General features: G+C 39.6%; 1 protein-coding gene across 1 annotated transcript in view; it reads left to right on the forward strand.

The window, feature by feature from the left end:
- The first annotated feature begins 14,416 nt into the window (after nt 1-14,416).
- The window catches only part of LOC150094013 (uncharacterized), a 286,529-nt gene continuing 276,626 nt past the window's right edge, over nt 14,417-24,319 (forward strand). The window contains exon 1 of the mRNA XM_090412937.1: nt 14,417-14,573. Coding sequence (XP_090269063.1) covers nt 14,495-14,573 — 79 coding nt within the window. The 5' untranslated portion in view covers nt 14,417-14,494. The remainder of the gene's footprint in view (nt 14,574-24,319) is intronic.

Raw genomic sequence — 24,319 nt, forward strand, 5'->3', positions numbered from 1 at the left:
TTAAAGTCCCATGGCAGAATACAGTCAAATATCTTGGAGTAATTCTGGATAAAAAACTACAATTCACCAACCATGTAGAACACATAAGTTCAAAGACATCCAAAGCAATAGCGCAGCTCTACCCCATGATCAACAGAAAAAGTAAATTCGATACTCAGAACAAACTGCTCATATACAAGATGGTAATATGCCCAGTCATAACTTATGCATCTCCTGCGTGGGTCATACTTCGAAAACAAATATTCAGAAGCTGTAGAGAATACAAAACAAATGTCTGAGAATGAGTTTGGATGCTCCATAGTATATCAGAAACTCACAAATTCACAGAGACATCAGCGTTCCCTACATCACATCTCTTCTTCATGACCTAGCTTAAAAGTTCTTCAATAAGACAATTAATCATCCGAATCCACTGATCAAGCAAGCTTCAGACTATAATGAAGCAGATATCTGCAAATACAAGAGACCCAAGTCAATTCTATGCTCAGCTGAACACATTTAATCTCACTGCCCTTTCAGGGCGAGCTTAAAGCTCAATAATTCTCCACCCGAAGAACTTTCCTTTTCAGATGGAGGGGAATATGAAAAGCATTTATGCTTCACCCATCAAGTCAGTACCGTTATACGTTGTGCGCTGGTACGAGGGAGGAATCAATCGACCGTGAGATGCGGTGATTGATTCATTCAATCCAATACCGTTGGAGGGTAATGGATGGCAATGCTGTAGCTAATGAAGTTTTAACTGAGGCTTGGCTATTGCTGTTACCCTCCTGCAATGATCAGAGCTTTAATAGCTCAATAACACCTTACCCTACACTGTCCTCTACAGATAACGGGGAAGATGAAAAGCATTCTTGCTTCGCCCCTTTAAGCCAGTCCTTACCTTATAAGGAGTATGTGGTATAAAGTTTCCTGGTAAGATCTTGATCTTGACGGTGATTAATACCCTTGGAGGGTAATGGATGGCAATGCTGTAGCCAATGAAGTTCTAACCGAGGCTCGGCTGTTGCTGTTTCCTCCCTGGGACGCAGAGATTCGAAAGTTTGAGTTCGCTCGCTTAAGGTTTGTGCCTTAAGGGATCAATTTGAGTCTCCGTGGAAAGTGTTTTCCGGCATGGCCCAGTGAGTGGCTTTTTCGGTGAATGCTTTTCTTCGGAATTTGAGCGGTTCTGCTCGTTGGGGGAGGGCCATCACTGAGTGGAATCAACGCTGAGATGGACGGTCTTTCAGCCATTATGGAGTGGTCTAGGGATCGTCCTAATTTTTAGAGTTGGCTTTACTTAAACATCGCCTCCCCACTGACGAGATATGTGAGTGGCTCTGCTTGAGGTAAGTTTTTGCCTGTCTCTGAGTAGAGCCAACGCTGAGATTATGGATCTGTCTGGCGGTGGGGTGAGCCACTGGGTAGCGCTAATACTGAGAAGTTCTTCCTGCTGATGGGGTGAGCTTGTCACTGAGTGGAACAAAGCTGAGTTGGGCGATCCTTCGGGATCGTCTAATTTTTAGAGAGGTCTTTACTTAAATACACCTCCAAAAACTTTGAAAATTAGAATCAACTAAGCTAAAGGTTCAGTTTGTTTTTCCGTATGTGTTCTATATTCTAGACAAGTTTTTCGTTTCGTGGTAAGTAAAATAATTATCGTGGAATGATTTCAGTAAATGTAGATGGCAGGCATTTGACTTCAGTAGAACATGAATTTGGATTATTAACCAACAGATTATTAAAGACATCATCTTAAGTAGCTTCTCCAGTTTGAAATTAGTTATCGCGGTGACCGTATCTCTGACCTATCAAGAATAAACATTACGGATGGCACTGTAATCGTGCCCAAAAACAGTTACTGTGTCTATATGATTAAGGCCCGACAGGATAGTATTCAAATCCTTAGATAGATAGATAGAGAAAGAACTGAGATAAGAGGCTGTCAGAAGATAAGCTGTAAAGGGATTGGGTTGGGTGGATGGGATATTAACGTGTTTTTCAAAGGAATGTGTGAAAGAGCTTGTAGCTCGTTCGTAGTACTTTGAAGGTGATTGTTTACTTGGCATTTTAACTCTAGCATAGAGTAAAGGAACAGAAAGCGAATGAGGCAGTCCGTGAACAACTGAACGAGTCAAAACAGAGACAGTAAATTGCTAGCCCGTTGGAGTAACGATAACAGCACATTCTGAGGAATACCAAAATGTAGTGTATATTGCTCCCGTCGAGTATAGCAGAACATTGAGCCCTTCGATTAGAAAAGACGTGCGTTCGATTGTTGTCCTGATATGGATGTGTGAATATCAGCTGTGTGAACATCAGCTGATATTCACACACTAGAGAATTATGACGACTTTCAAGAAGTCAGTAGAAAGAAGCGAAAGAAAGGAGTCTCTAGCTGCAGAACCTGAAATACTGCCTCATTCCTCAGAGAGAGCAACAACAATGGACACTACAGCACAAACTGAAAGAGTAATAGAGACGGATACAGTAACACAGCCTAAAGAGAGAATTCCACCAGTGATCTTAATCCAAATAAAAATGGTCATCAATCACTAAGTTGATGAAAAACAACAATATCAAATTCATTTCAGCAAAGAAAACCGATGGAGTCCTGATTCAGCCTGTAGCTGCATCGGACTACCGTCTGCTCACCAGACATTTAGATGAATTGAAAGTTCCATATCATACTTTTCAGGCTTAAAAGCGAAACAAACCTCAAGGTGGTCATCACAGGTTTGGTAGAAACCATACCATCTGAAGAAGTAGGCACTGATCCCAAATTGCAGGGATTAACACCAATAAAAATATCACGCATGTACAGAGTAGATAAGTGGCCAATGCCTCTGGTCTTGGTGGAGATCAGTAAAGACCAACTAGAGATTTATCACCGTAATACTGTTTGTAACTTGGTTATCAGCACTGAACCCTTCAAAAGGAAGACATTCGCCAGACAATGCCACCGCTGTGAAAAGTATGGTTATGCGCAGAAGCTTTCTAGGGTGAAATACAAATGTGTAACGTGCGGAAATAATGATCCTTCGCATACATGTGCCAAGTCAAGAACCACTCCTGCTAAGTCTGCCAACTGTGGCGGCCCACATCCAGCTAACTAAAAGGGCTGTTCACTCCACCCATCTAACCTGACAAGGACCAGGGAGGCAGTAGCTCCATCTACTCAGAAGCGAGTCACACAACCTGAATCGGAAATTAAAGTGCGGGCTATTACACCTGGTAAATCGTATGCCTCTGTAGTTTCCTCACGCAACAAATCGGCAGAAACCATACCAAGCAGCCAAAACTCTGCTGCTATGCTTGCTACCACTTCCGGAGAAATGTTATCAGCTGTTAGCAAATCAAATCCAAACCAGGCTGACACAAACAGATTTCTTAAAAATTATTATTATTATTATTATTCCTGATACCTCCAAGGAGTCCGAAGACTCATCGCGGGAGGACATCTTCAACTGTCTCTACATCTTACCTCTACTACGAATCAACGCCATCTACCGCCCACCTCCAACACTACCACAACTAGTAATTTTTGTCTGTAAATTGCGTGTGTTCTGAAGGGCCGATTTGTATGTATGCGGGATGAAAAACCCGAGTTTCCGGGAGAAAAAATCCTGCTACCTCCGTATGAGATCGGCTAACTCACCATCGATTGAAATCGACCAGATAAAGATTCCTCCCGTCGCGACGAGAATCGAACTTAGGCCTATTCCAATCGAAGGGCGCAATGTACCGTCGTTCTTCCAATTGCGCTACGGAGGCGCTATAAATACCCGTCATATTCTCGTTGATTAATGGATAATCCGGCCATCACAATAATTTCCATACAGGCCGCATTCTGGAATGCTAATGGACTCAGCAACAACATTCTAGAACTCCAAGAATTTGTTGCTCACAACAAAATTGATATCCTGTTAGTTAACGAGACCCATCTGTGACCCAGTGTTAATCCCAAGCTAAGAAATTACTCTTTAATTAGAAATGATAGACTTAATTCCACAGGTGGAGATACTGCAATCTTTATCAAGAAAAACATCCGTTAAATGAGATAAAAAAAGATTCCTACAACTAATCTGGAAAAAACTGGCATAGAAATTTACACCATTAATGCAGGCATCTTAAAAATATATTCCGTTTATAACTCTCCAGGCAGAACTCTGTATATCCTCTGATCTTTCTCAACTGCTGGACACTATGGAAGCAACAATAGTAGCAGGAGATCTAAACTCAAAACATCCCTTATGGAATAGCAGGTGTGCCAATTACAACGGAAAAATCCGTCACAATTTTGCGAAGCCGAGAAATATTATTAACGCAGGTCCGATTGAACCAACACACTATGGAGCACAAGGAAGGCCCGATGTATTAGATATAGCCATATTCAAAAACACATCTCATCAATTCCAGCTGCAATTAGTTAACGACCTCAGTTCGGACCACAACCCAATACTTCTAAAATTGGGAGAGGATCCGGAACTTATTCCTAGTCAGTCATTTACTAATTTCACAAAATTCAAGGCTACAATCAACACTATCATGGATTCAGTGCCGAATATCTCCTCCCGTGAAGAAATTGACGGGGCAGTCAACAACCTGGAAAGCAAATTTCTAACTGGCTTAACCGCAGCCTCTTCTAGTTCCACTCCAGCTCAAATAAACCTACTTCCAGAAGAAATCCTTGCTCTAATCAGAAATAAAAATAAAATCAGACGTTGCTTTCATAACACGCTATCTCCTCAAGACCGTCAAGAGCTGAACAGAGCATCAAACTTACTTCGCTATGCACTAAAAGATCACAGAAATCAACAATGGGAAAGAAGAAAACTTTATTCCCTGAAAACTGAAGATAACTCTTTATGGAAATTGGCAAAAACTCTCCGTACAGACCGTTGCAATATCCAGTCCATTCATTGAGAAAGAGGTATAGTTTATAGGGACGATGAAAACGCAGAAAACCTCACTGAAGCTCTTCAACTTCAGTGCAGTCCTAATTATGCGCATGCGGATTTGGTCTTCATAGAGAAAATTCACCGTCTAGTCCATACTGCGCTCCGGAAGCCTAGCAGCCGTGAAAATATCTGTCCCATCTTGCCTAAAGAGGTCTACTCAATCATTAGGAAGCTTAACAACAAAAAAGCCGCTGGCGCAGTGAAATTAACAACAAAACAATCTAGGCCCTTCCGCACAAAGCTGTCATGCATTTGGTAGCAATTATAAATGCAATACTCACACTAAATTATTTTCTAACCCGATGGAAAGAAGCACATATAATACTCATCCATAAGCCAGGAAAAGCGCCTCAGTTACTGTAAAGTTACAGACCCATCAGTCTCCTTTCATGCTTGGGAAAAATTGTAGACAAAATCATACTCAATCGACTTCGAGATGTGGTGAACAAAAACAACGCAATACCGAAAGAGCAGTTTGGGTTTCGAACCGGGCACAGTTCTACACAACAAGTTCACAGACTTTTCGAATTCATCACTACTGGATTCAATTGGCGACAACATACAGAAGCCCTTTTTCTGGATGTAGCAAAAGCCTTTGATAAGGTTTGGCACAAAGGCCTCATCTATAAATTATTTATGGCCAACGTTCTGCTCTACCTTACCAAACTTATCGACTCCTTTCTAAAAAATCGGAAATTTCAGGTTAAGTTGAGAGGACTCAAATCCTCTTCGAAAAGAATTACTGCAGGTGTTCCTCAAGGCTTGTTGCTCTCTCCACTGATTTTTAACATCTTCGTTGCTGACGTCCCTAACACGACATCAACCACCACATCTTGCTATGCGGATGGCATAGCAATTTTGAGTAGATCTCTCAGGCCGAACCTAGCTACACAGCGCTTACAAACAGCAGCAACAAACCTAGAAAAATGGCTCAGCAAATGGAGAATAGCTGTGAATGCCGACAAAAGTACTACCATTCTCTTCACAAGATGGAAGTCATCCCACTACGGAGAAGTCAAACTTTTCAACACAGCTATTCCATGCAAATTCAGCACCGAATAGTGAGGTATTCAACTAGATAACCCCCTCAACTTTAACTCACACATCGATTATGCCTGAAGCAAGGAAATTCCCAATTATGCAACTTTACTCTCTTCTCAACCGAAGAAGCCGTGTTAACACTGAAAATAAACTAAGAATCTATAAAGCCATCATTAGACCCACACTGACCTATGGATCACCGACTTGGGGTCACAACTCTCCTGGCAACATCAAAAAGCTGCAGGTTATCCAGAACAAATGTCTCCGTATGATATTCAAGGCTCTGTGGTTTGTCAGAAATACTCTCCTCCACTGAGACGCTGACATTCCTGATATTCACATGTTTCTTCGTGATACTGCCATTACATATTTCCCCAAAGCAGCTAGTCATCCCAATCAACTCATTCCAGAGCCATCTAACTACGATGAAAACGATAGGTGGAAATATAAGCGTCCGAAAGCGGCTCTGCTCATCGGTACAGACGCTCCCACACTCCCCTAAAACGGGTGAGCCAGGTGCGCGATAAATTCTCATTAATTTAAGCCATTTTTCATAGAGATGAGGGGATTATAATCCAAGGGATTGAGATCCATCCAGCCAAAAAGGTTAAAGGTTAAAGGTGCGTCAGCTTTGCACAGAGGCAAGGTAGTTCTATATGAATTGCTGCTCGGTCTTTTGGCTGAGATCAAAGTGTACTGGGAATTTTTTCAGCTTTCCAGATATGATACTCCTTATCTCGATACGAATATCGGAATTTTATTTCAAAACATAAAGAATAGCTGGGACAGCCATTTCACAGGGATTTAGCATGACGGATAGCCTATGGGCAGCTCCCTGTGAAACTGGTCAAGTCCCGATATATATACTGCGACCCCTTTTGTGACGTTTGTCAGGACATCAAAACGGTGGGACACTTTTTCTATTTTTGTCCCCCCGCCCAGCGTATATGGCAAAAATTAAGTACAGAATTAGAAATTCCAATGCTGACACTGAAGGAGGTTGTATACCTACAATTCCTCCACCTGTCAGGAAAATCCAAAAACTCGTAATCTTCTTTGTGAATGTATTCAAATATCATATCTGGAAAGTGCGGAAAAAATTGCAGATACACGATGAAAACAGGGTTTAACGCCAGAGTCGTAAGCGGATTTTATTTTTATCTACCAAGATTCTTAGCACAAGAAACGTATTTGTTAGGGGATGGCGGTTCGTAATAAATGGTGCAAACCAGCCAAACCCCCCGTTTTTCACCTATCATCCACCTTTGGCAACCTAGAAATCCTCAATATATGCTCATAGGGACAAAATAATACAGATGTGGATGTATTAACGCGTTATAAAGAGGAGTGATAGGTCCCTTTTCTCTCCCCGTTAGTGTGTTCTGCAATAACCAAGTAATCCTATGAGCTACATTGCCTACTTTAGCAATATGCTCTGTAAACTTCAACTCTCTATTTACTATTACTACTTCTAAAACAACTATCACCAAATCTCCGGTTTCATTAATTTCTTGGAGTATAAGTCCCTAAATGTGATACACAAATTGTAATATGTTTATATCAAAATGTATAACTTCTACATTTTTCCACAGCAAATTGATTACCATTATGTCTTTTCCTTGCTGTCAGCCTACTAAAATCATCCTGCAAGCTCTCTACATTTCCTTGCTTAACTATTTCTTTACTGAATTTTGCTTCATCATCAAACAACTGAATATCTCCCTTCAAATTATTTCCTATATATTTATGTTAAACTTAAACAGCAGCAGTCCAAGCACAGAACCCCCGTGACATATCACTAGTCACCTGCCACCTCCTGGATTCTACTCCTCCACACACTACTTTTTGGTATTTCTCCATCAGCTACCCTTTTATTCATATCACCAATTTCACATCGATTCCCATTTTTTGCATTTTGCTTGATAGAGTTCCATGTAGTGTCCCGGTAAAGACTTTGCAAAATCCAGCAGTATGATTGTGTTGTTAAAAAGTTACTTTCCAGTATATTCGCCCCTACTCCTGAAATACTGATTGATCTATAATTCTACTCACAGACTTTGATCCTCCTTTATGCAAAGAAATTATTTTGCCTGCATTCCACTCTCTTGGGATTTTACCAGAACTGTAACATAAATTAAATTGTCGGGTCAAAGGAATCGCCATATTCTCTGCACATTTTCTTATAATATGAGCTGATATAACATTCAATCCCACAGTTGTATTTGCACTCCAATTCTGCAGTATCCTAGGTATCTCCAAATCAACCTCTCTTCTCGCATTAATCCCCGTCACGTCTGCGGTGACAGTATCTTCACTTGGATTATATACCCTTTCCCCATGGAAACTCGATAGTTGACCAATTCGTCTGTCTCTGTTACCATCTACCATCTGCACATATTAAAGTTATTGTTCCATAGTTATTCTTCCTCTTATTTGCCACATAATGAAAAAAAAAACGCTTTGGAATTTCATCTCAGTTGTATTTCTTCTCATGATCTGATTTTGCATTCATTACCATGCTGATCCTTGTACTGTTCATGAGTTAGCTGGTCAACTTTCTCTTTATGTTATCCTCCACAACATTTTTTTTGCAGCCTATGCTTAATGAAATTTCCCATCCAACTGACTCCTATTTGATTTACCCTCCTGACTTTGGGCATAATTGTAATATAATTACATTTCATTTGGGTATAAGTGTAATATTGCTTCAGATATCCCTTGTCTATTCCCAATGCACTGTGACTATTATTCCCTTGTAGAACTTATGAACTGGTATAGCTTCAAACTGCCTCCGCAGCGCATCATAATCACCAGTCTTTTAGTTCTACATAATTGGAAAATCTACATGTTTTGCTACCTCTCAAGTCAAGACCACATAACCACACGATCCTATCCTATATCTCTCGCCCGTCCTAGGACGAGTTGAGTCCCCTACCAATGAAGGGTTACTGACATATTAATGCAGCTGGTTCGCCACTCCTCTGCTGCATACTTTAAGGGTTATATTCATGACTGTAATCGGTGTGTGCGTGTGTTCACCGGGCTGGTTTTGCTTGCTTGCGAGATGAAAAACCCCAGATAAACTAAGGAGAAAAACCCTGCTGTCCACGCCCAAGACCGGCTAACTTGGCTATGGCTGACGAAGATCCTTCCGCTCCTCACGTCACCTACGGAATCGAACTTAGGGCACTCCTTCCTCAGGCATATGGTTGCAAAGCGCATAGCCACTAGGCTATCTGCATGGACAACCACATGATCAGGATCAGTTAAGAAGAAATGCTGTGATGCCAAACTATTTGATGTCTATGGTGTGTAGATGAAATGGGTGCGAGTTTTTAGATATGTGAATTGAGTTTGAAGGAAGTATAGATTTGAATAAAGGGGATGACCTACATTTAAATGCTTTCGGTATCAGGAGCCTTCAGAAATTATTAATTGGGATGAAATTTAACAAAGAAAGTCAGGGAAAATAGATTATGATGGGGAGAATGGAAAGAATCCGAGTGAAAAAGAAACAATTTCATGTATTTCTTGTAATGTGAGGAACGGGAATTATCATGGAAACACATATGAGGAAAGAACAATTTTTTAATCTTCGTGTTCGGACTTATCAAGAATGTGCAAGGAGGTCGGCATAAGTAAGGTGTTAAATAAGAAAAGAGACCAGCAATTTTCCAACTTCGTTAAGAAGGCTACTACAGTGAAGAGTACGCAGAAATCATTCAGGTAACCTATTAATCTGCACACGAATACTAGGAGTAAGAAACTCAGTGCTAGAGTTTATTGCCTTGTGTTCAGACCAGGAACTGTTGGCATAAATAATACTTGGCTATCAGAGGCAGATATACTAACTAGTATTGAACATACATAGCGCAATATTTTTAGGAAGGATAGACGGGATAGGAGAAAATGGGCTAATGATATTGCAGTACTTAAATCCAGTTGAGACATATTGTTATAAATGCTTGTTTCCTTAGTTTATTGTTGGAATAGGATGGCATTATTCAGGTAGGGGACATTACTCTCTGGTTCCCCTTTATATGCCCTATCGATACTCAAACTACCTTTCAATTCTGTGCCCATCACTTAGATTGCCTACGTGTGCAAATTCGATAAACAAAGAAACTGCCCCTGGGAGAGCCAATTCCTTTATTGAAACTCTGGAGTGGGTTCTTGTAAAATTTGTTTGTTAATGTGGCACCATACAGAACCCTTAGATCAGAAAAAGCTTCTTAATCAAGGAGTGAACTCTCAGAGTGACACACGGTTATACAATTTATATAATAACAGTTTCCAAGTTAGCTAAATCCCTTAATTTTAATCTCTCATTGCAGTAGTGGTCTTCCCCAATTAATTAGTTCCGCTCAGGTTCTATTTTTCATGAGTAGTGCATTGGACTCATACATAGGGCAATTTGTTAGATAAAAGAAAAAAGATTTATTCATCAAACTATCACAATACAAATTACAAGACTTGTCATATTACTAAAGTAAATCTTTCTCCTAAGTTAACAGACTTAACTATATAATACTTCAGTATTCCTAGTTGAATTATACCACAAGACAATATTAATTATGAATCAATTCACTGATTTTTAACAATCGGATCTAAAATTTCTTTTAATGTTTAACTTACCAAACTTCAAGCATTACTAAACTATAACATGCTATATAAAAATTATCACCACACTAACTATATCTGAATTCACTCTCAGGGATAAAACATTCTGGTATCAGGCTAAGCCCTAAAGTCCTGTTTCATATCTTATATAGGTTCCACTAATGAATAATGTTTGCACATTATTACACACAAAGTTCATTCATACACTCAAGGGAAACTAAGACGTTTGTACGTTACTCGGACCTTCAGACTTCGTCGGGTCTATCTCTCGATCCTTACAATTCTTTCCACAGCTGATTCCTTCTTCTTCCTCACAGTTGTCTTTCCGATGGGCCAGCCTATTGGAAAGACAACTCACAATCAAGAATTATCCTCTCCGATGTAGACGAGAACAGCTCTGCTTAAGTTGGTCCACGTGATCTAGCATGACGGTCAGGTTGCGTTGATTCTTCCGCTTTACTGACGAAATGCCCGCACTTGGCTCGCTACTCGGCTGTGTTACTGCGTCTAGACATCGTTCTGTTGACCGCTCTCGATATTCATTTCAGGGAATAACTCCAGCTGGGCCCTCTTGAATGACCTGCGCCCAAGTTGAGAGAGAAGCAGCCAAATGAAGAGCGCTGAGAGTAAGAGTCTACGAGAGAGTCCAAGCTAGCAGTGTCCAGCTTTTTATATCGTACCTTGAGCGGCGCTCCTACAGCGTCATACCTTTCTGCTCAGCACTATTCCTTTGCACGCGATTCCGGTCCTTCTCCTCGCATCTCCCGGGTAACTCCTGTGCGCAACTTGCTCCGTGGGTACGTAACTGCCGTGGGGAATGTTACTAATCAGAGTGTCTCGTTTGCGAACTTTACTCACTTTTACATACTAACATAATTCTCATCAAATTTGTTTCCATTGTTAAATTTACAAGAACAGGTAATATTATCTTACATAGAACAGTCAATATTAAAAACGTTTATTTAAATATTTTTCAAGCAGTTAACATCCATACTTATATACAGGTATTTCGCTCAGTTATTTGATGCTTGTTAAACCCTGAATGAGATATTTCACAACGAAATCTCTCCATTCAAGATTTAACAATATCACTGCAATACTAGTAACCGTTTCCATGTGTCAGTGAGTTTGAAACAATCTCATGTGAGGTGAAGTCAAAGAAGACCAAATAGAAAGTAGAGTTTTTTTCCAGAAATGGTGAGGTCTGTGATGACAAAGAAATGCATTACCAAATGAAGATGATTGGTGGGAAATGAGTAATCATAATGGGAAGGGGACACTGACTGGCCAGCAGTGAAATCTCATGAAACGAATGAAACTGAATTTATAGAGCTGTTGCGATACAACTTCCTCAAGCAGCATTTGACAGAAGCAAATAGAACTGAAAGAATGTTAAATCTTATTATAGTATCAGAGAGTTTCATTTAAAGACATAACTATGCTGCTTGCAGTTTGTGAGTGTGATAATGTGGTAAAGACTTGGGAGTAGTTAAGTTTATGAATGTTCCATTTAGAAATTGAATACTGAATCAAAACAGGAAATTATGCCCAAATGCAGAGTATTCTGTGTTCTATATTATTATTAAGTGACACCTTCAGGAAGTCCAAGGACTCATCAAGGGGAGGACACCTACTCTACAGCTCTCTATCTCCACCACTCAATCCAACTACAACTAACCGCAACTACAACAATGACATCTAGTATTTCCACAGCCAATCACAAACATGCATGCCCATGGAGGGATTTCAACCCACTAACTGCTCAGCCAACCAGGCTGGCGTATAGGTTGTTGGGCAGGAAGGATATCAACAGTGCATCTAAAGCATTTAAATATACATAAATGAATAATATCGGAAGATTTCCCTAGAGTTCGAACAATAAACAGGGTAGGAGTGAAATTAATGTGCATTCTTACTAAGTAAGAGATTTGTAAGAAAAAGATGATATGGAAGAAATGCTGTGTGCATAAGGATAAGAATTCGATAATATGGACTGATGGGATATCATCACTGATGTTGAAAGAGTGTTTAGCTGAAGTGACTATTCTTTGACTACGCTATATAATTTGACTCTCAGAACAGGAAAGATTCCACAGGAGTGGAAATAATATATGGTAATGCTGATGCATCCAACTATCGACTAATCAGTATTTCAGGAGTGCCAGTGAAGATTTTGCAAAAGTTGGTCAGGGCTCTCATTGATATGGTTTGACAGAAAGTCTCTACTTTGCAATGGAAGCATGGGTTTACTAAGGGAAGGTCATATTTGGGCAACTTATTCACATTCTAAAATAATATTACTGCTTAGTTATACAAGGAGAAATGAATACACTATGATACGTTTGGATTTTGTTAAGACTTTTGATAGAATACAGCATGGAAGACTGTGGCATAGATTGGAAAATATAGGATTAGATTATAAAATATTAGCATAGGAAAGAGGAGAGCTGAGTGATAGATATTAAAAAGTGGTATATGGAGATTTGTCTGAAAGATTTAAGGTAACCAGTGGTGTACTACAAGGAACGATTAATAATAGTTCTGATTTAAAAGACTCATCTCTGGAGGCCCAAACCTTGACGTAAAAATACCATTGAACCATTATGTTTTACTCACCATACTCTCAATACAGTGCAATCCATTCATTAATCTCTGTTCATGAAATGAATCTGCTCTTCACTCCCCTCACTTCCACTTTCTTATAGAGCTTTCAGAGATGGCCTCTTGCTCTACCTTTGTCTTCCTCTATGAAAAATCTCACCCATATTAGTCTGATAACAACTCCACAACAAATGATATGTTTCAGTCATATCCCTCTCTCTCTCTCTCTCTCTCTCTCTCTCTCTCTCTCTCTTTCTTCTATTCATAATGCTCTGAAAAGTACATTTTCTCAATCTCTTTACATATTTCATGTTCCAGGGATCCGATTGTAACTTTCTTTCTGAGATATCCTCATTCCCTTGAAAACCAGGTGGCCAGACTTGCGTACATAATAGTCGATATGCGTTCTCTGTAAGGCCTTATGCAAGGTGCTATAATTTGTTTGTTTCTGCATACTAAATTCCTTCTCATCACTGCCTAATCATATTACTGACCAATGTTAGTAATGTGACCCTAAACTTCAATCTCTGTCTTCCACCACCACTCTCACACAGTGGCGCACACAGGATTTAATCTTGGGGGGGGGGAACGAGTTGAGTAGACAATTTGAGAATATTCACTACGCATCACTTACGACCTGTGACTGAGCATCTGCAATGATCGCTAATTCATAAATAGTATAGAAATAGAAGACACGACACAACATAAATAAAAAAGCAGGGCCCGTAGTCCTCCCCTCTGGGTGCGCCACTGCTCTCACATATCTCATCTCATCCTGCTTCAAAATTTTTCAATAATTGTGTACTCTTCCGTATTAATATCAAGTTTATTTAATTCTTCGTACACCTCTTGCTCACTCATTATTATTATTATTATTATTATTATTATTATTATTATTATTATTATTATTATTATTATTATTATTATTATTCGTGACACCTCCAAGGAGTCCGAAGACTCATCGTGGGAGGACACCTACAACTGTCTACAATTATCAGAAATGATAATGACACATTTTCCAGATGTCCAACAACAAATGTGCCGGGGTGAAAAAAATACTCACTCCTTAAAATGTTATTTCAATAAGTACATAAAACAAACAAATGAAATGAAAGATACAATGAAATCGAAAATCACCACCAGGCAATGTCCGCTTTTCGTTTTTAGTCATGCGCATTTATCGTAATAATTGAGGTGGTGATAGTAGTGGGGTTTGCTGTTAGATATGTTTCGCTTCTATTTGTTCACCGAATGGTATTGGTTTCGTATTTTTGGTTAGGATTCCAGACCGAATGGCAGCAAAAATAAGTGATCCAGTAGTATATCAGAAATGTTTGTCTGTATTGGGTTTAAAAGAAGGGGCAGAACTAGGTACGTAAACTGTTCACTAAGAATTTTAACTCGAAGTTGAACTGTATTTTACGTTTTTTTTTTTTTTTTTTTTGTTGTGTTATTAAAAAAAAAAATATTTATTTATTTTTTCTGCTGAATGTAGCATATAACACTGTACCTCTAGTTTATTTTTCCATAATTTAAAGCACGTCTTGTTGACATTTTAAATAAAATAGTAACTTAGACTCCCAGTTGATTGTTAACATTTTCATTCTTCACACATTAATAACAGCAACATTATTCTTATCTTGCGAGTAATACTGAATCACTTCGAGTAATAGTGAAACCAAAACTAAGATGTCTTGTCTGATGTAATATTTCGAGCAAAGAAACTTTACTATTTCGAAGTTTTTACAGCGTTAATTCTTATGTGTACTTTAATCTGCGATAACTAATGGATGTAAAAGTGTATGATTTTCCCAAACCATCCTTTTGAACTTTCATTCATATTTTTTAAAGTTACATCATTTGTTAAAATCATAAATATTATTATTATTCAAAGTATCTCCATGGAGTCTGGAGACTCATTGTGGGATACCCAAATCAACCATCATACACACAAATCCTATCATAACTCTCCTTAAATCCATTTACCATCAGAGAACTTGCAACCAATTCTAGCAATCCATTCCACTCACTCACCACTCTCCATGCAAAAAATCTTGGCTGCACATTCCTACTAACCACACTCTTATACAACTTCCATGGATGACCCCTAGTTCTCTATTTGTCATATATTGAAAAATTTCACTTACACCAGTTTTATCAACCCCCTTTAATATCTTAAACGTTGCTATCACATCCCCTCTTTTCTGCCTATCAACTAAACTTTTTAACCTGCAAACCTTCAACCTATTCTCATAGGGAATATTACACATTTGGCACATCTGAATCTTTGCACAGTAGTCAAGATGTGACTGAATCATAGCTTTATTAAGAGGATAATAATTTCCCTATCTTTATTTGTTAGTGTGTTTTTCCAAGTAATTTGTTTAGCTATTTTACCAACTTACTTTTGCAATATTCCCTCTTAACTCTTTGTCTACCATTATCCCCATGTCCCTGGACTCATCAATTCCTGCAAACCAATACCATCAATATGATAACTATATGCAACCTTTTCAACCCAAAGTGCATAAGCTTACATTTTGCAAAATTAAATTGACAGTCATTATCTTTGCCTACAATGCCAATTTATTTAAATCATCCTGCAGGATATCTACATCACCTTCCAGTTTTGCATCATCAGCAAACAACTGAATTTCCCCTCTTAAATCTTTCCCTATGTTCTTGCTATACAAATTAAAGAGTGGTAGCTCTAGCATCAAACCCCGAGGTACTTCACTAGTCACTATCATTCTCCTAGACTCCACTCCACCATATACTGCTGTCTGGTATCTGTCTGTCAGCCATCTTTCTTATCCATGCTACTAGCTTCATATCCATTCCCATTTGCTCCAGTTTTTGTAAGTTTTCCATGTGGTATTCTGTCAAATGCCTTGGCAGAGTCTAGCAGTATCATGGTGTAGCCATTACCTTTATCCAATTCTACCATTACTTTATTATAAAATGTGAATAAGTTACTAAGAAAGGACCTACCCTTTGCAAAGCGTTGTACATTTTAGAGTATTACATCCCTATCTACCCACTGTTGTATTTTAATTTTCACCAACTTTTCCAGTACCTTAACAACTGCTACCGATATATATTAATTGGTCTGTAGTTTGCTACCTGTCTTGGAGCCACCTTTATGCAGTGGTACTATCTTATCCTCTTTCCACTCCCTTGGAATTCTGCCAGAGATGAAACTTAGATTGAACAACTTCGTTACAGGAAAATGGCAATTCTTTTGCACATTCATGTAGTACACGGATCATATGCCACCTAGTCAGGGCAAAAACTTATGCACAGGTGCGTGAAGCTGTAGCTGGGGTCCCCAAAAAATTGGGGCCAATTTAGGGCCACTAACAATGAGCACTCTAATGCCCCACCTGCCTCGTGAAAAGTGCAAGTATGGCCCTGCACCCAGTATCACTGTTGTGCTCGCATTCATATTTTTCAATATGCTGAACAGCTCCTGTTCATCTACCTCAATGTTGATATACATATCTGTAACATCACTACCTGGATGATACACATTTTTCAAAATGATCACTCAGCAACTTAATTATTTCTTTTGGTTCAGTCGCCTTTCTTCCATCGTTTAAAGTCATTGTACCATAGTCATTTTTCCTTTTACTTGCTGTATAACAAAAAAAAAAATTCTTCTGGGGTTACTTTGGCCTGTTTGGCTAATACTCTCTCATACTCTAATTAGGTCTTCCTTACTATACTAGTTCCCTTCTTGCTTGCACTTTGTTCTGCTCACGAGTGTGCCAATCACTTTTTTCTTTATATTTCCTCCACAATGTTTTCTTTTTTTTTTTTGCAGCTCTTGCTTTATATCCTTATTCATCCACTTAATTCCAACTTGGTTTAGCCTTCTGATCTTAGGTATGTAGTCTGATACTGCTGCCCTCATCAATCTCTGATCACTTTCCATGCACTACTGACATTCTTTCCTTGTAGTTTCTGAAGCCATGACACTGCTCCAAGATGACTCCTGAGTCTCTCATAATCACCAGCCTTATGGTTGAACATAAACCCTTTCTTGACAGAGAACCCCATGTGTTTGGCAGCTTCCCAGAACAAGACTGTTAATATCATTATTATTGGCTTTCCATGCATTTTCTGCTGCCTTTTTCATTCATTGAAACATTTTCATACATTTCTAAGATTACCAACTCCCCCAACTTTCTATCAGTATGAAAAGTATCCTTAATATCTGCCCTACATGATGATTCTGTGTACCCAGTTATATGAATCAATTTGTTAGAAAGATCTGGGTTCAAATCCTGTCTAGAACACAAGAGTTCAAAGTGAGGGTGAGTTAGTCCTTCTCATATGGTGATAGCATGGCATTTTCTCCTGCACATTCAGCATAAGTAAACAATGCTGGCCTACTTGGCTGAGTGGTTAGTGTATCTGCTCTCCAGCCAAAAGGCTGCAGGTTTGAATCCTGCTATGGGCACAGGTGTTTGTGATTGTCTATACTAGTGGTGGTAGTGGGCACTAGCTCACTACCACCACTAGTATAGACAATTACCACCACCAAGGTAGTGGTGGTAGATGGCGTTGGTGTAAATGATTGCAATTGGAGAATTGGATGGAGACTGAGTTGTAGAGTGGTGCTCTCCCTCGATGAGTCGTTGGACTCCCTGGAGGTGTCACATAATAATAATAATTTATGGACATGATACACTGGCCTCATAGCCTTAGCTGTTTTGGTCATAATTTCAAACAACCAAGTAGATAACTAACTTATATGGCTATCATGTTCCCTTGTTTCCATCCAGTAACCCACATTTCAACATTTTTCATTGTTAGCTGGATGTTATCTTAGGTACTTTTTTAAACTCTTTCCACTGTATGTTTATCACACTCAAATCTTGAAGTGATTGTCATGCAAAGTAATCTAGGTGATTGCTATCTCCATGGCAGTCAAACCTCACCTAGAATGATAAGAATTGAGAATCATTCTTATGAAGGTTGAATGTTAGTTTTTCAGCATGAATTTTCAGAGTAAGCACAGTTAAAGTACACAAAAGAATCTCACTTCTTAAACCATATTTTTCAGACCATTCCACAAAAGAATGCATAATTTTAAATAATATTTTTCAAATCATATTGTGTTCATAGTTATCTGATGTCATTAGTCATTCATTTACTTAGAATGTTGTGCCCATGTGCACACATTTCATTCTAATCAGCAGATGTGAAGATGATGACAATTCAACAGAAAGCTCGACGTTGTAATGGTTTGCAAAATTTGAGTCAGTAATTTGTAGCAATGATTATCATCCTCAGACATCTGTAATGTTAAACATTCATTGCAGGAGGTTAGTCTTCAGTGTCACATGCATGTGAATGTGTGTGTTCGTGTGCATGCGTGCACACACACACAGTACTTAACAAACTATACCTTGAATTCAGCACTGTTTCTGCACTTGCCATTCTCTCACATTTCAATCGTCAAACTCCCTCTATGTAGAAACAATAATAAAAAAACTCTTTATATAACTTCTTGTTTGTCACTGTGTTTCTGTCCTAAAAAAAATATGTTAATCCAGTGCAAATCTTTCATTCAAACATTTCAAACACATCATTCCATCCTTTCCTGCCAGACTCTGCAAATATCATTTCATCAACTGGTCTTCATACTTAGCATTCAAGATATGCAATGCATAGTTCACTTTTCTCTGGAGCTTTTCAAAAATAGCTTCATTCTTTGGACACCATAAAACCAGTGACCAAATCTTCACGCAGTAATCAGTATGTAATCAGTAACCAGAGCCATGTAGAGCCATAATATTGTCATTCATAGCCCTTCTAAAGTTTACATCATCAGCCAATTTTTAACATCATACCTCCAAGGAGGTAGGACTTATCACAGGCGGTCAATACTCTCATGCAAACAAATCTTCAAATTGCATCTTAAACCTATTCAGTTTCTGCACTCATCACACTCAGGCAATGCATTCCACTCATTAACCACTCCATGCAACTCACTGCCTTGCTCACACTCATATACAGCTTCCAGGTATAGTCTCTTGTTCTACCCTTTTCTCCAATGAAAAATTTCCTCCATATTAATCTAGTAACAATTCCAGACCAACTGTTATGTTTCAGTCATCTCTCTCTCCTATTCACAAGGCTATACAAATTGCATTCCATCTGTTTTCATATTCGTGTGTAGAGGCATAAGTGCTGTGAGGACATCATGTTGGAGATTAATGGAATGTATATAGCACTCAGAAAGGATTAACATAGGTTTAATACTTCCTATATTTCGTCCTAGTCACTAGGACATCTTTAGGGATTACAAAAACAACTAATGTAACATGAACACAAATATCGTACAATACTAAGCCCAACCACGTGGGTGACACTAAAGTCCTATCTAGGTGGAGCGCCCTCTAAGGGTGGTTGTAGGTGGCCTGGAATGTAAGATGGGACCTCTGGTGATGAGTGTTTCCCAAATCTTCGGAAGCTTAATGCAACCGTATTTATTAATATTTGGTTGATTTCTGAGAGCTGCTGCTGCTTCTAAGAATAGTCTCTCTTTCTTGACTTTGCCGTGGTGGAGCATGGTAGTTTTCTTCCAAGAAACCCTGTGGGTGTTGTCCAAGACATGGTCAGCCAAGCCTGACTGACCATAGTTGTGTTTACAGATGTAAGACCTGTGTTCCTCCAGGCGGATGGATGCTGATCTGCCTGTCTGTCCAAAGTACGCCAGCTTACAGGAACAGGGTACTTTGTAAACTCCAGGCAGAGAGAGAGGAGGGAGCTGATCTTTAGTAGAACAGATAAGGGTAGCAAATTTGCAGTGGGGCTTATATGCTGTGTGTAGGTTGTACTTTTTTTATAATCTTGGCTATTTTTTCGGATGTGCCATGGATGTAGGGTATGGTGATGGCATTTTTAAACTCTTGTTTAAATGACCAACAAGTGCAAAACTTAGTATCTCCAACAAAAATATTGAATAGGGCAGTCAATCCAGGAAGTAAAAGTAATTGGGGGGCCTAAAGGGATGCTGCAGTTTCTGTATACTAATGCCAGAAGTATTGGGAACAAGAGGGAGGAGATTTTGGCATTGGTTAGTGCAACTTTGGCAAAAGTTAGGCATTAGTGAGACTTGGTGTTTAGGCTTATACGTTGATTCTCCAGCATCGTGTTGGTTAAGGAAATTGACAACATACACTAGATAATAACTAAAAATATTTAATTACTTCCTGTATTTCACTGAAGTTAAATTGGCATCTTTGGGGATTAATACACTGATATTAAACACGTACATGTAGGCACACTTCAGTAACAAAGATGGAACAGGAGTTACATATGTTGGAGACTAAGGTGCATCAAAAGTAAGGATGGTGTTCCTGGTTGGAACCAGGTGGCCATCCCTACATATCAGGATGCGCTTCACACCATTACTCCCTGATCTTTAAGCTCTTAATGTATCTCCTCATCAGGAACATCAAATCGATCCCATTCTGATATCACTCCTCTACAAGAATTGAATATTTTGAGGTGTTACTGTGATTAGTATTCCACCCATCGATGTTTCTTGGAATGTTGCTGACACAATGTTTCCGCAAGGATATCACCAGAATGCAATTTCTTAATGGTTTTGGAAGGTCCTGCCAGTCCTTCTAAGCCTTTTGGAATATTCATATTCCCTATTGGCTTTTCACTTGTTGGATGGATGATCAAAAACACTGGTACATTTATACTAAAATCATTTATCTTTTGTTTCTTATTTCTGTTACCAAACATTGTATCTACAGTATCAGCTTGTTTGGGACGTTGTTAGGATCCATGAAACATTTGAGGATGAAGAATTCATGCCCAAGGAGTTATTGGTTTGGCACCAGAGCTCTCCACCTACCACAGAGCCACACATGGACTCCTGCTGACTGGCAAGTAATGACTGCTCGGGAGTGGAACCATGGCTACCCTGGATGCTATACTGGTACTACAGAAAGCCTTAGTTCACGAATTTGGAGCATGGGGTGAGAGAGTTACTGCAACACTATTGATCCTTGCAGTCAAGCCTGTCAGCCAATTGATCCTGGCCAGGACTGCCTGTCTTGCTGAAGCAGAGGCCAAAGTAATGCAAGACCAGAATCTCCCTTTCTGAATGTCCACAGTTTGCTATGCATGTCAAACCAGTGGCACGTCATTGGATCCCAGTGATAGTGGTCTGGAAGAAAGAATAGTAAAAAAAGACTTAGGAGAAGTAGACCAAAAATACAGGAAGAAAAGTAAAGAAAAAGAGCAAGAATGAAAAGGGCTGGGACCATCACCGGGAGGTCCCTTCTGCCATTGACAGGTGTCCCACAGTGAGGGGGCACAGATTTGGTAGCCAGTTTTCAAAAGGATGATGAGATATTGGAGAAGATTCAGAGATGATTCTGGTCTCTGGAATGTGAAATAGGAAGATGGATTGTCCCTATCCTATTCCCTCAGCCATATGGCTAGTGGGGGTAGCTATATGCTACCATACTAGGGAGATGATTATGAGCATGGTGGTTTCCCATTGCCTTCCTTGCCATAGTATATTTTATAACTGTAATCGTGTGTTCACAGGACCAGTTTGCCTGCTTTTGAGGGATGAAAAACCCAAGTTACCAGGAGAATAAACTCTCCACCTCTATATGAGACCAGTTAACTCGCCTTTAGTCGAAAGAGACCATATAAACATTCCTCACGTCAACAGGAATCAAACTCTGGTCTTTCCAACCAGACGGTTTTGTCTATACCGACTGGGCTACGGAGGCTCCTAAATCCTCCGTAGTTCTGTAGGAACTATGGAGGATGGATTGAGAGAATGCAAATTGCAGAGCCTAGTGGATAGAAGGAAGAGGGGAGACATGATACTGACTTAAGTTGGTAAGGGTTAATTACCAGGGACATTCTCCCTGGAGACAGGGAGAATGAACGGCCAACCCTGGAAGCTGTATAAGGTGGGTGTGAGCATGGGGATGAGGAGTAGATTTTTTGCATGGAGAGTGGTGGATAATTCGAATGGATTGCTTGATAGTGTGGTGAGTGCAAGGACAGTGATTTCATTTGAGTTAAGGTATGATTAGCTGTGCATGTGAGAGTGGAACCTCCCATGATGAGTCTCTTGACTCCATAGAGGGCTGTTGATGATAATAATAATAATAATAATTATTATTATTATTCAGGCCTCCATGGAGTCGAAAGACTCATCGTGGGAGGTCCTTCCTAAGAACATAGTCTGTCAAGACTCATCGAGGGGAGATCCCCCCCCTAAGAAACACAAAGTCTATCATACCACTCCTTAAACTCATTGACCGTTCTCACTCTCACCACTCCATCAGGCAATGCATTCCACGGTTCAACCACTCTCCACGCAAAGAAACCACTCCTCACCCTCTTGCTCACAGTTTCCTTTCGTAACTTCCAGGGATGGCCTCTTGTCATCACTCCTTCCCGCTGTTCAACCAAGCAAAAGAACTCCCCAGCGTCAACCCTGTAACCACCTCTCAACAGTTTAAAAGTCTCAATCATATCACTTCTCCTCCTTCTATCCACCAAACTCTGCAGTCCACATTCCCTCAGTCGATCCTCGTGACTATCCTTGTACAGTCCTGAAACCATCTTTGTCATCGGTCTTTGTATCCTTTCCACAGTTAATTTATCTACTTCAAATCCTGGAGACCAAATCTGAGAACAATAGTCGAAGTGTGGTCTGATCAGAGACTTATACATAAATGCCATCAAAACCTTGAAATGTGGAAAGATAGCTGGAGCAAATGATATTTCATTAGAAATGCCTAAATATGGACATACAAGATTTTTACTGTGGCTACACTGCAGAATTATGAAGCTTTGGTCAAATTCCAGATGATTGTAGTAGAGCTGTCACACCCATCTATAAATAGGGAAATAAAACTGAACATGAGAATTACAGAGGTCATCATATTGGAGGCTTAATAGAATGTATACAGCACTCAGAAAGGATTAAAACAGAATTGAATACTTCCTATATATTTTGTCTCAGTAAATGAGACATCTTCAGGGATTACAAAAAAACTAATGTAACATCAAAAACAAATAACACACAATACTAAGCCCAACCACGTCGGTGACACTAAAGTCCTATCTAGATGGAGCGCCCTCTGTGGACGGTTGTAGGTGGCCTGGAATATAAAGTGGGACCTGGTGATAAGCGTTTCCCAAATCTTAGGAAGCTTAATGCAACCATATTTGTTGAGATTTGGTTGATTCCTGAGAGCTGCTGCTAATTCTAAGAATAGTCTGTTTTTTGAATTTGCTGTGGTGGAGCATGGTGGTTTTTTTTCCATGAGATCCTGTGGGTTGTATCCAAGACATGGTCAGCCAAGCCTGACTGACCATAGTTATGTTTGCGGATGTATGACTTATGTACCTCTAGGTGGATAGTGGCTGATCCCTGTCTATCCAAAGTATGCGAGTTTACATGAACAGGGTACTTTATAGACTCCAGGTACTGAGAGAGGAGGGAGCTGATCTTTTGTAGAGCGGATAAGGGTAGCAAGTTTGCAGTGGGGTTTAAATGCTGTGTGTAGGTTGTACTTTTTTAAAATCTTGGCTATTTTTTCGGATGTGCCATGGATGTAGGGTATGGCGATGGCATTTCTAAACTCTTTCTGAAGAGAAGACAGGAGAGTGGGAGGACCTGATTATTTTTTTTAATACTGTGATCACTGTAGCCATTGGAGAGGAAAGTGTTGTGCATGTGGTCAAGCTCAGTTGTAAGGACGGTTCCACTGGAACAAAGATTGTGGGCTCTCTTGGTAAGAGTTTTAATAATGCCATATTGTTGAGCGGGGTGGTGGTGAGAGAGTTTGTAAATGTATCTGCCTGTGTGTGTGGGTTTTCTATATACAGTGAAAGAAAGTGTACTGTTGGGAAGGCATGTAACTAAGGTGTCCAGGAAGGGTAAACAATTGTTCTTTTCCTTTTCCATCGTAAACTGGATTCTTGGATGTAGGCTATTGAGGTGACTAAGGAAAGAGTCTAATGTGTCTGGGCCATGAGGCCAAATAGAGAACACATCATCTACATATCTTAGCCAGATAGAAGGTTTGAGAGGGGCTGAGTCTATGGCTCGTTTT

This window comes from Typopeltis vanoorti, chromosome 23 (assembly GCF_054136105.1).
Source record: "Typopeltis vanoorti isolate ZY-2024b chromosome 23, IOZ_Tvanoo_1.0, whole genome shotgun sequence".
Taxonomy (NCBI): Eukaryota; Metazoa; Arthropoda; class Arachnida; order Uropygi; family Thelyphonidae; genus Typopeltis; species Typopeltis vanoorti.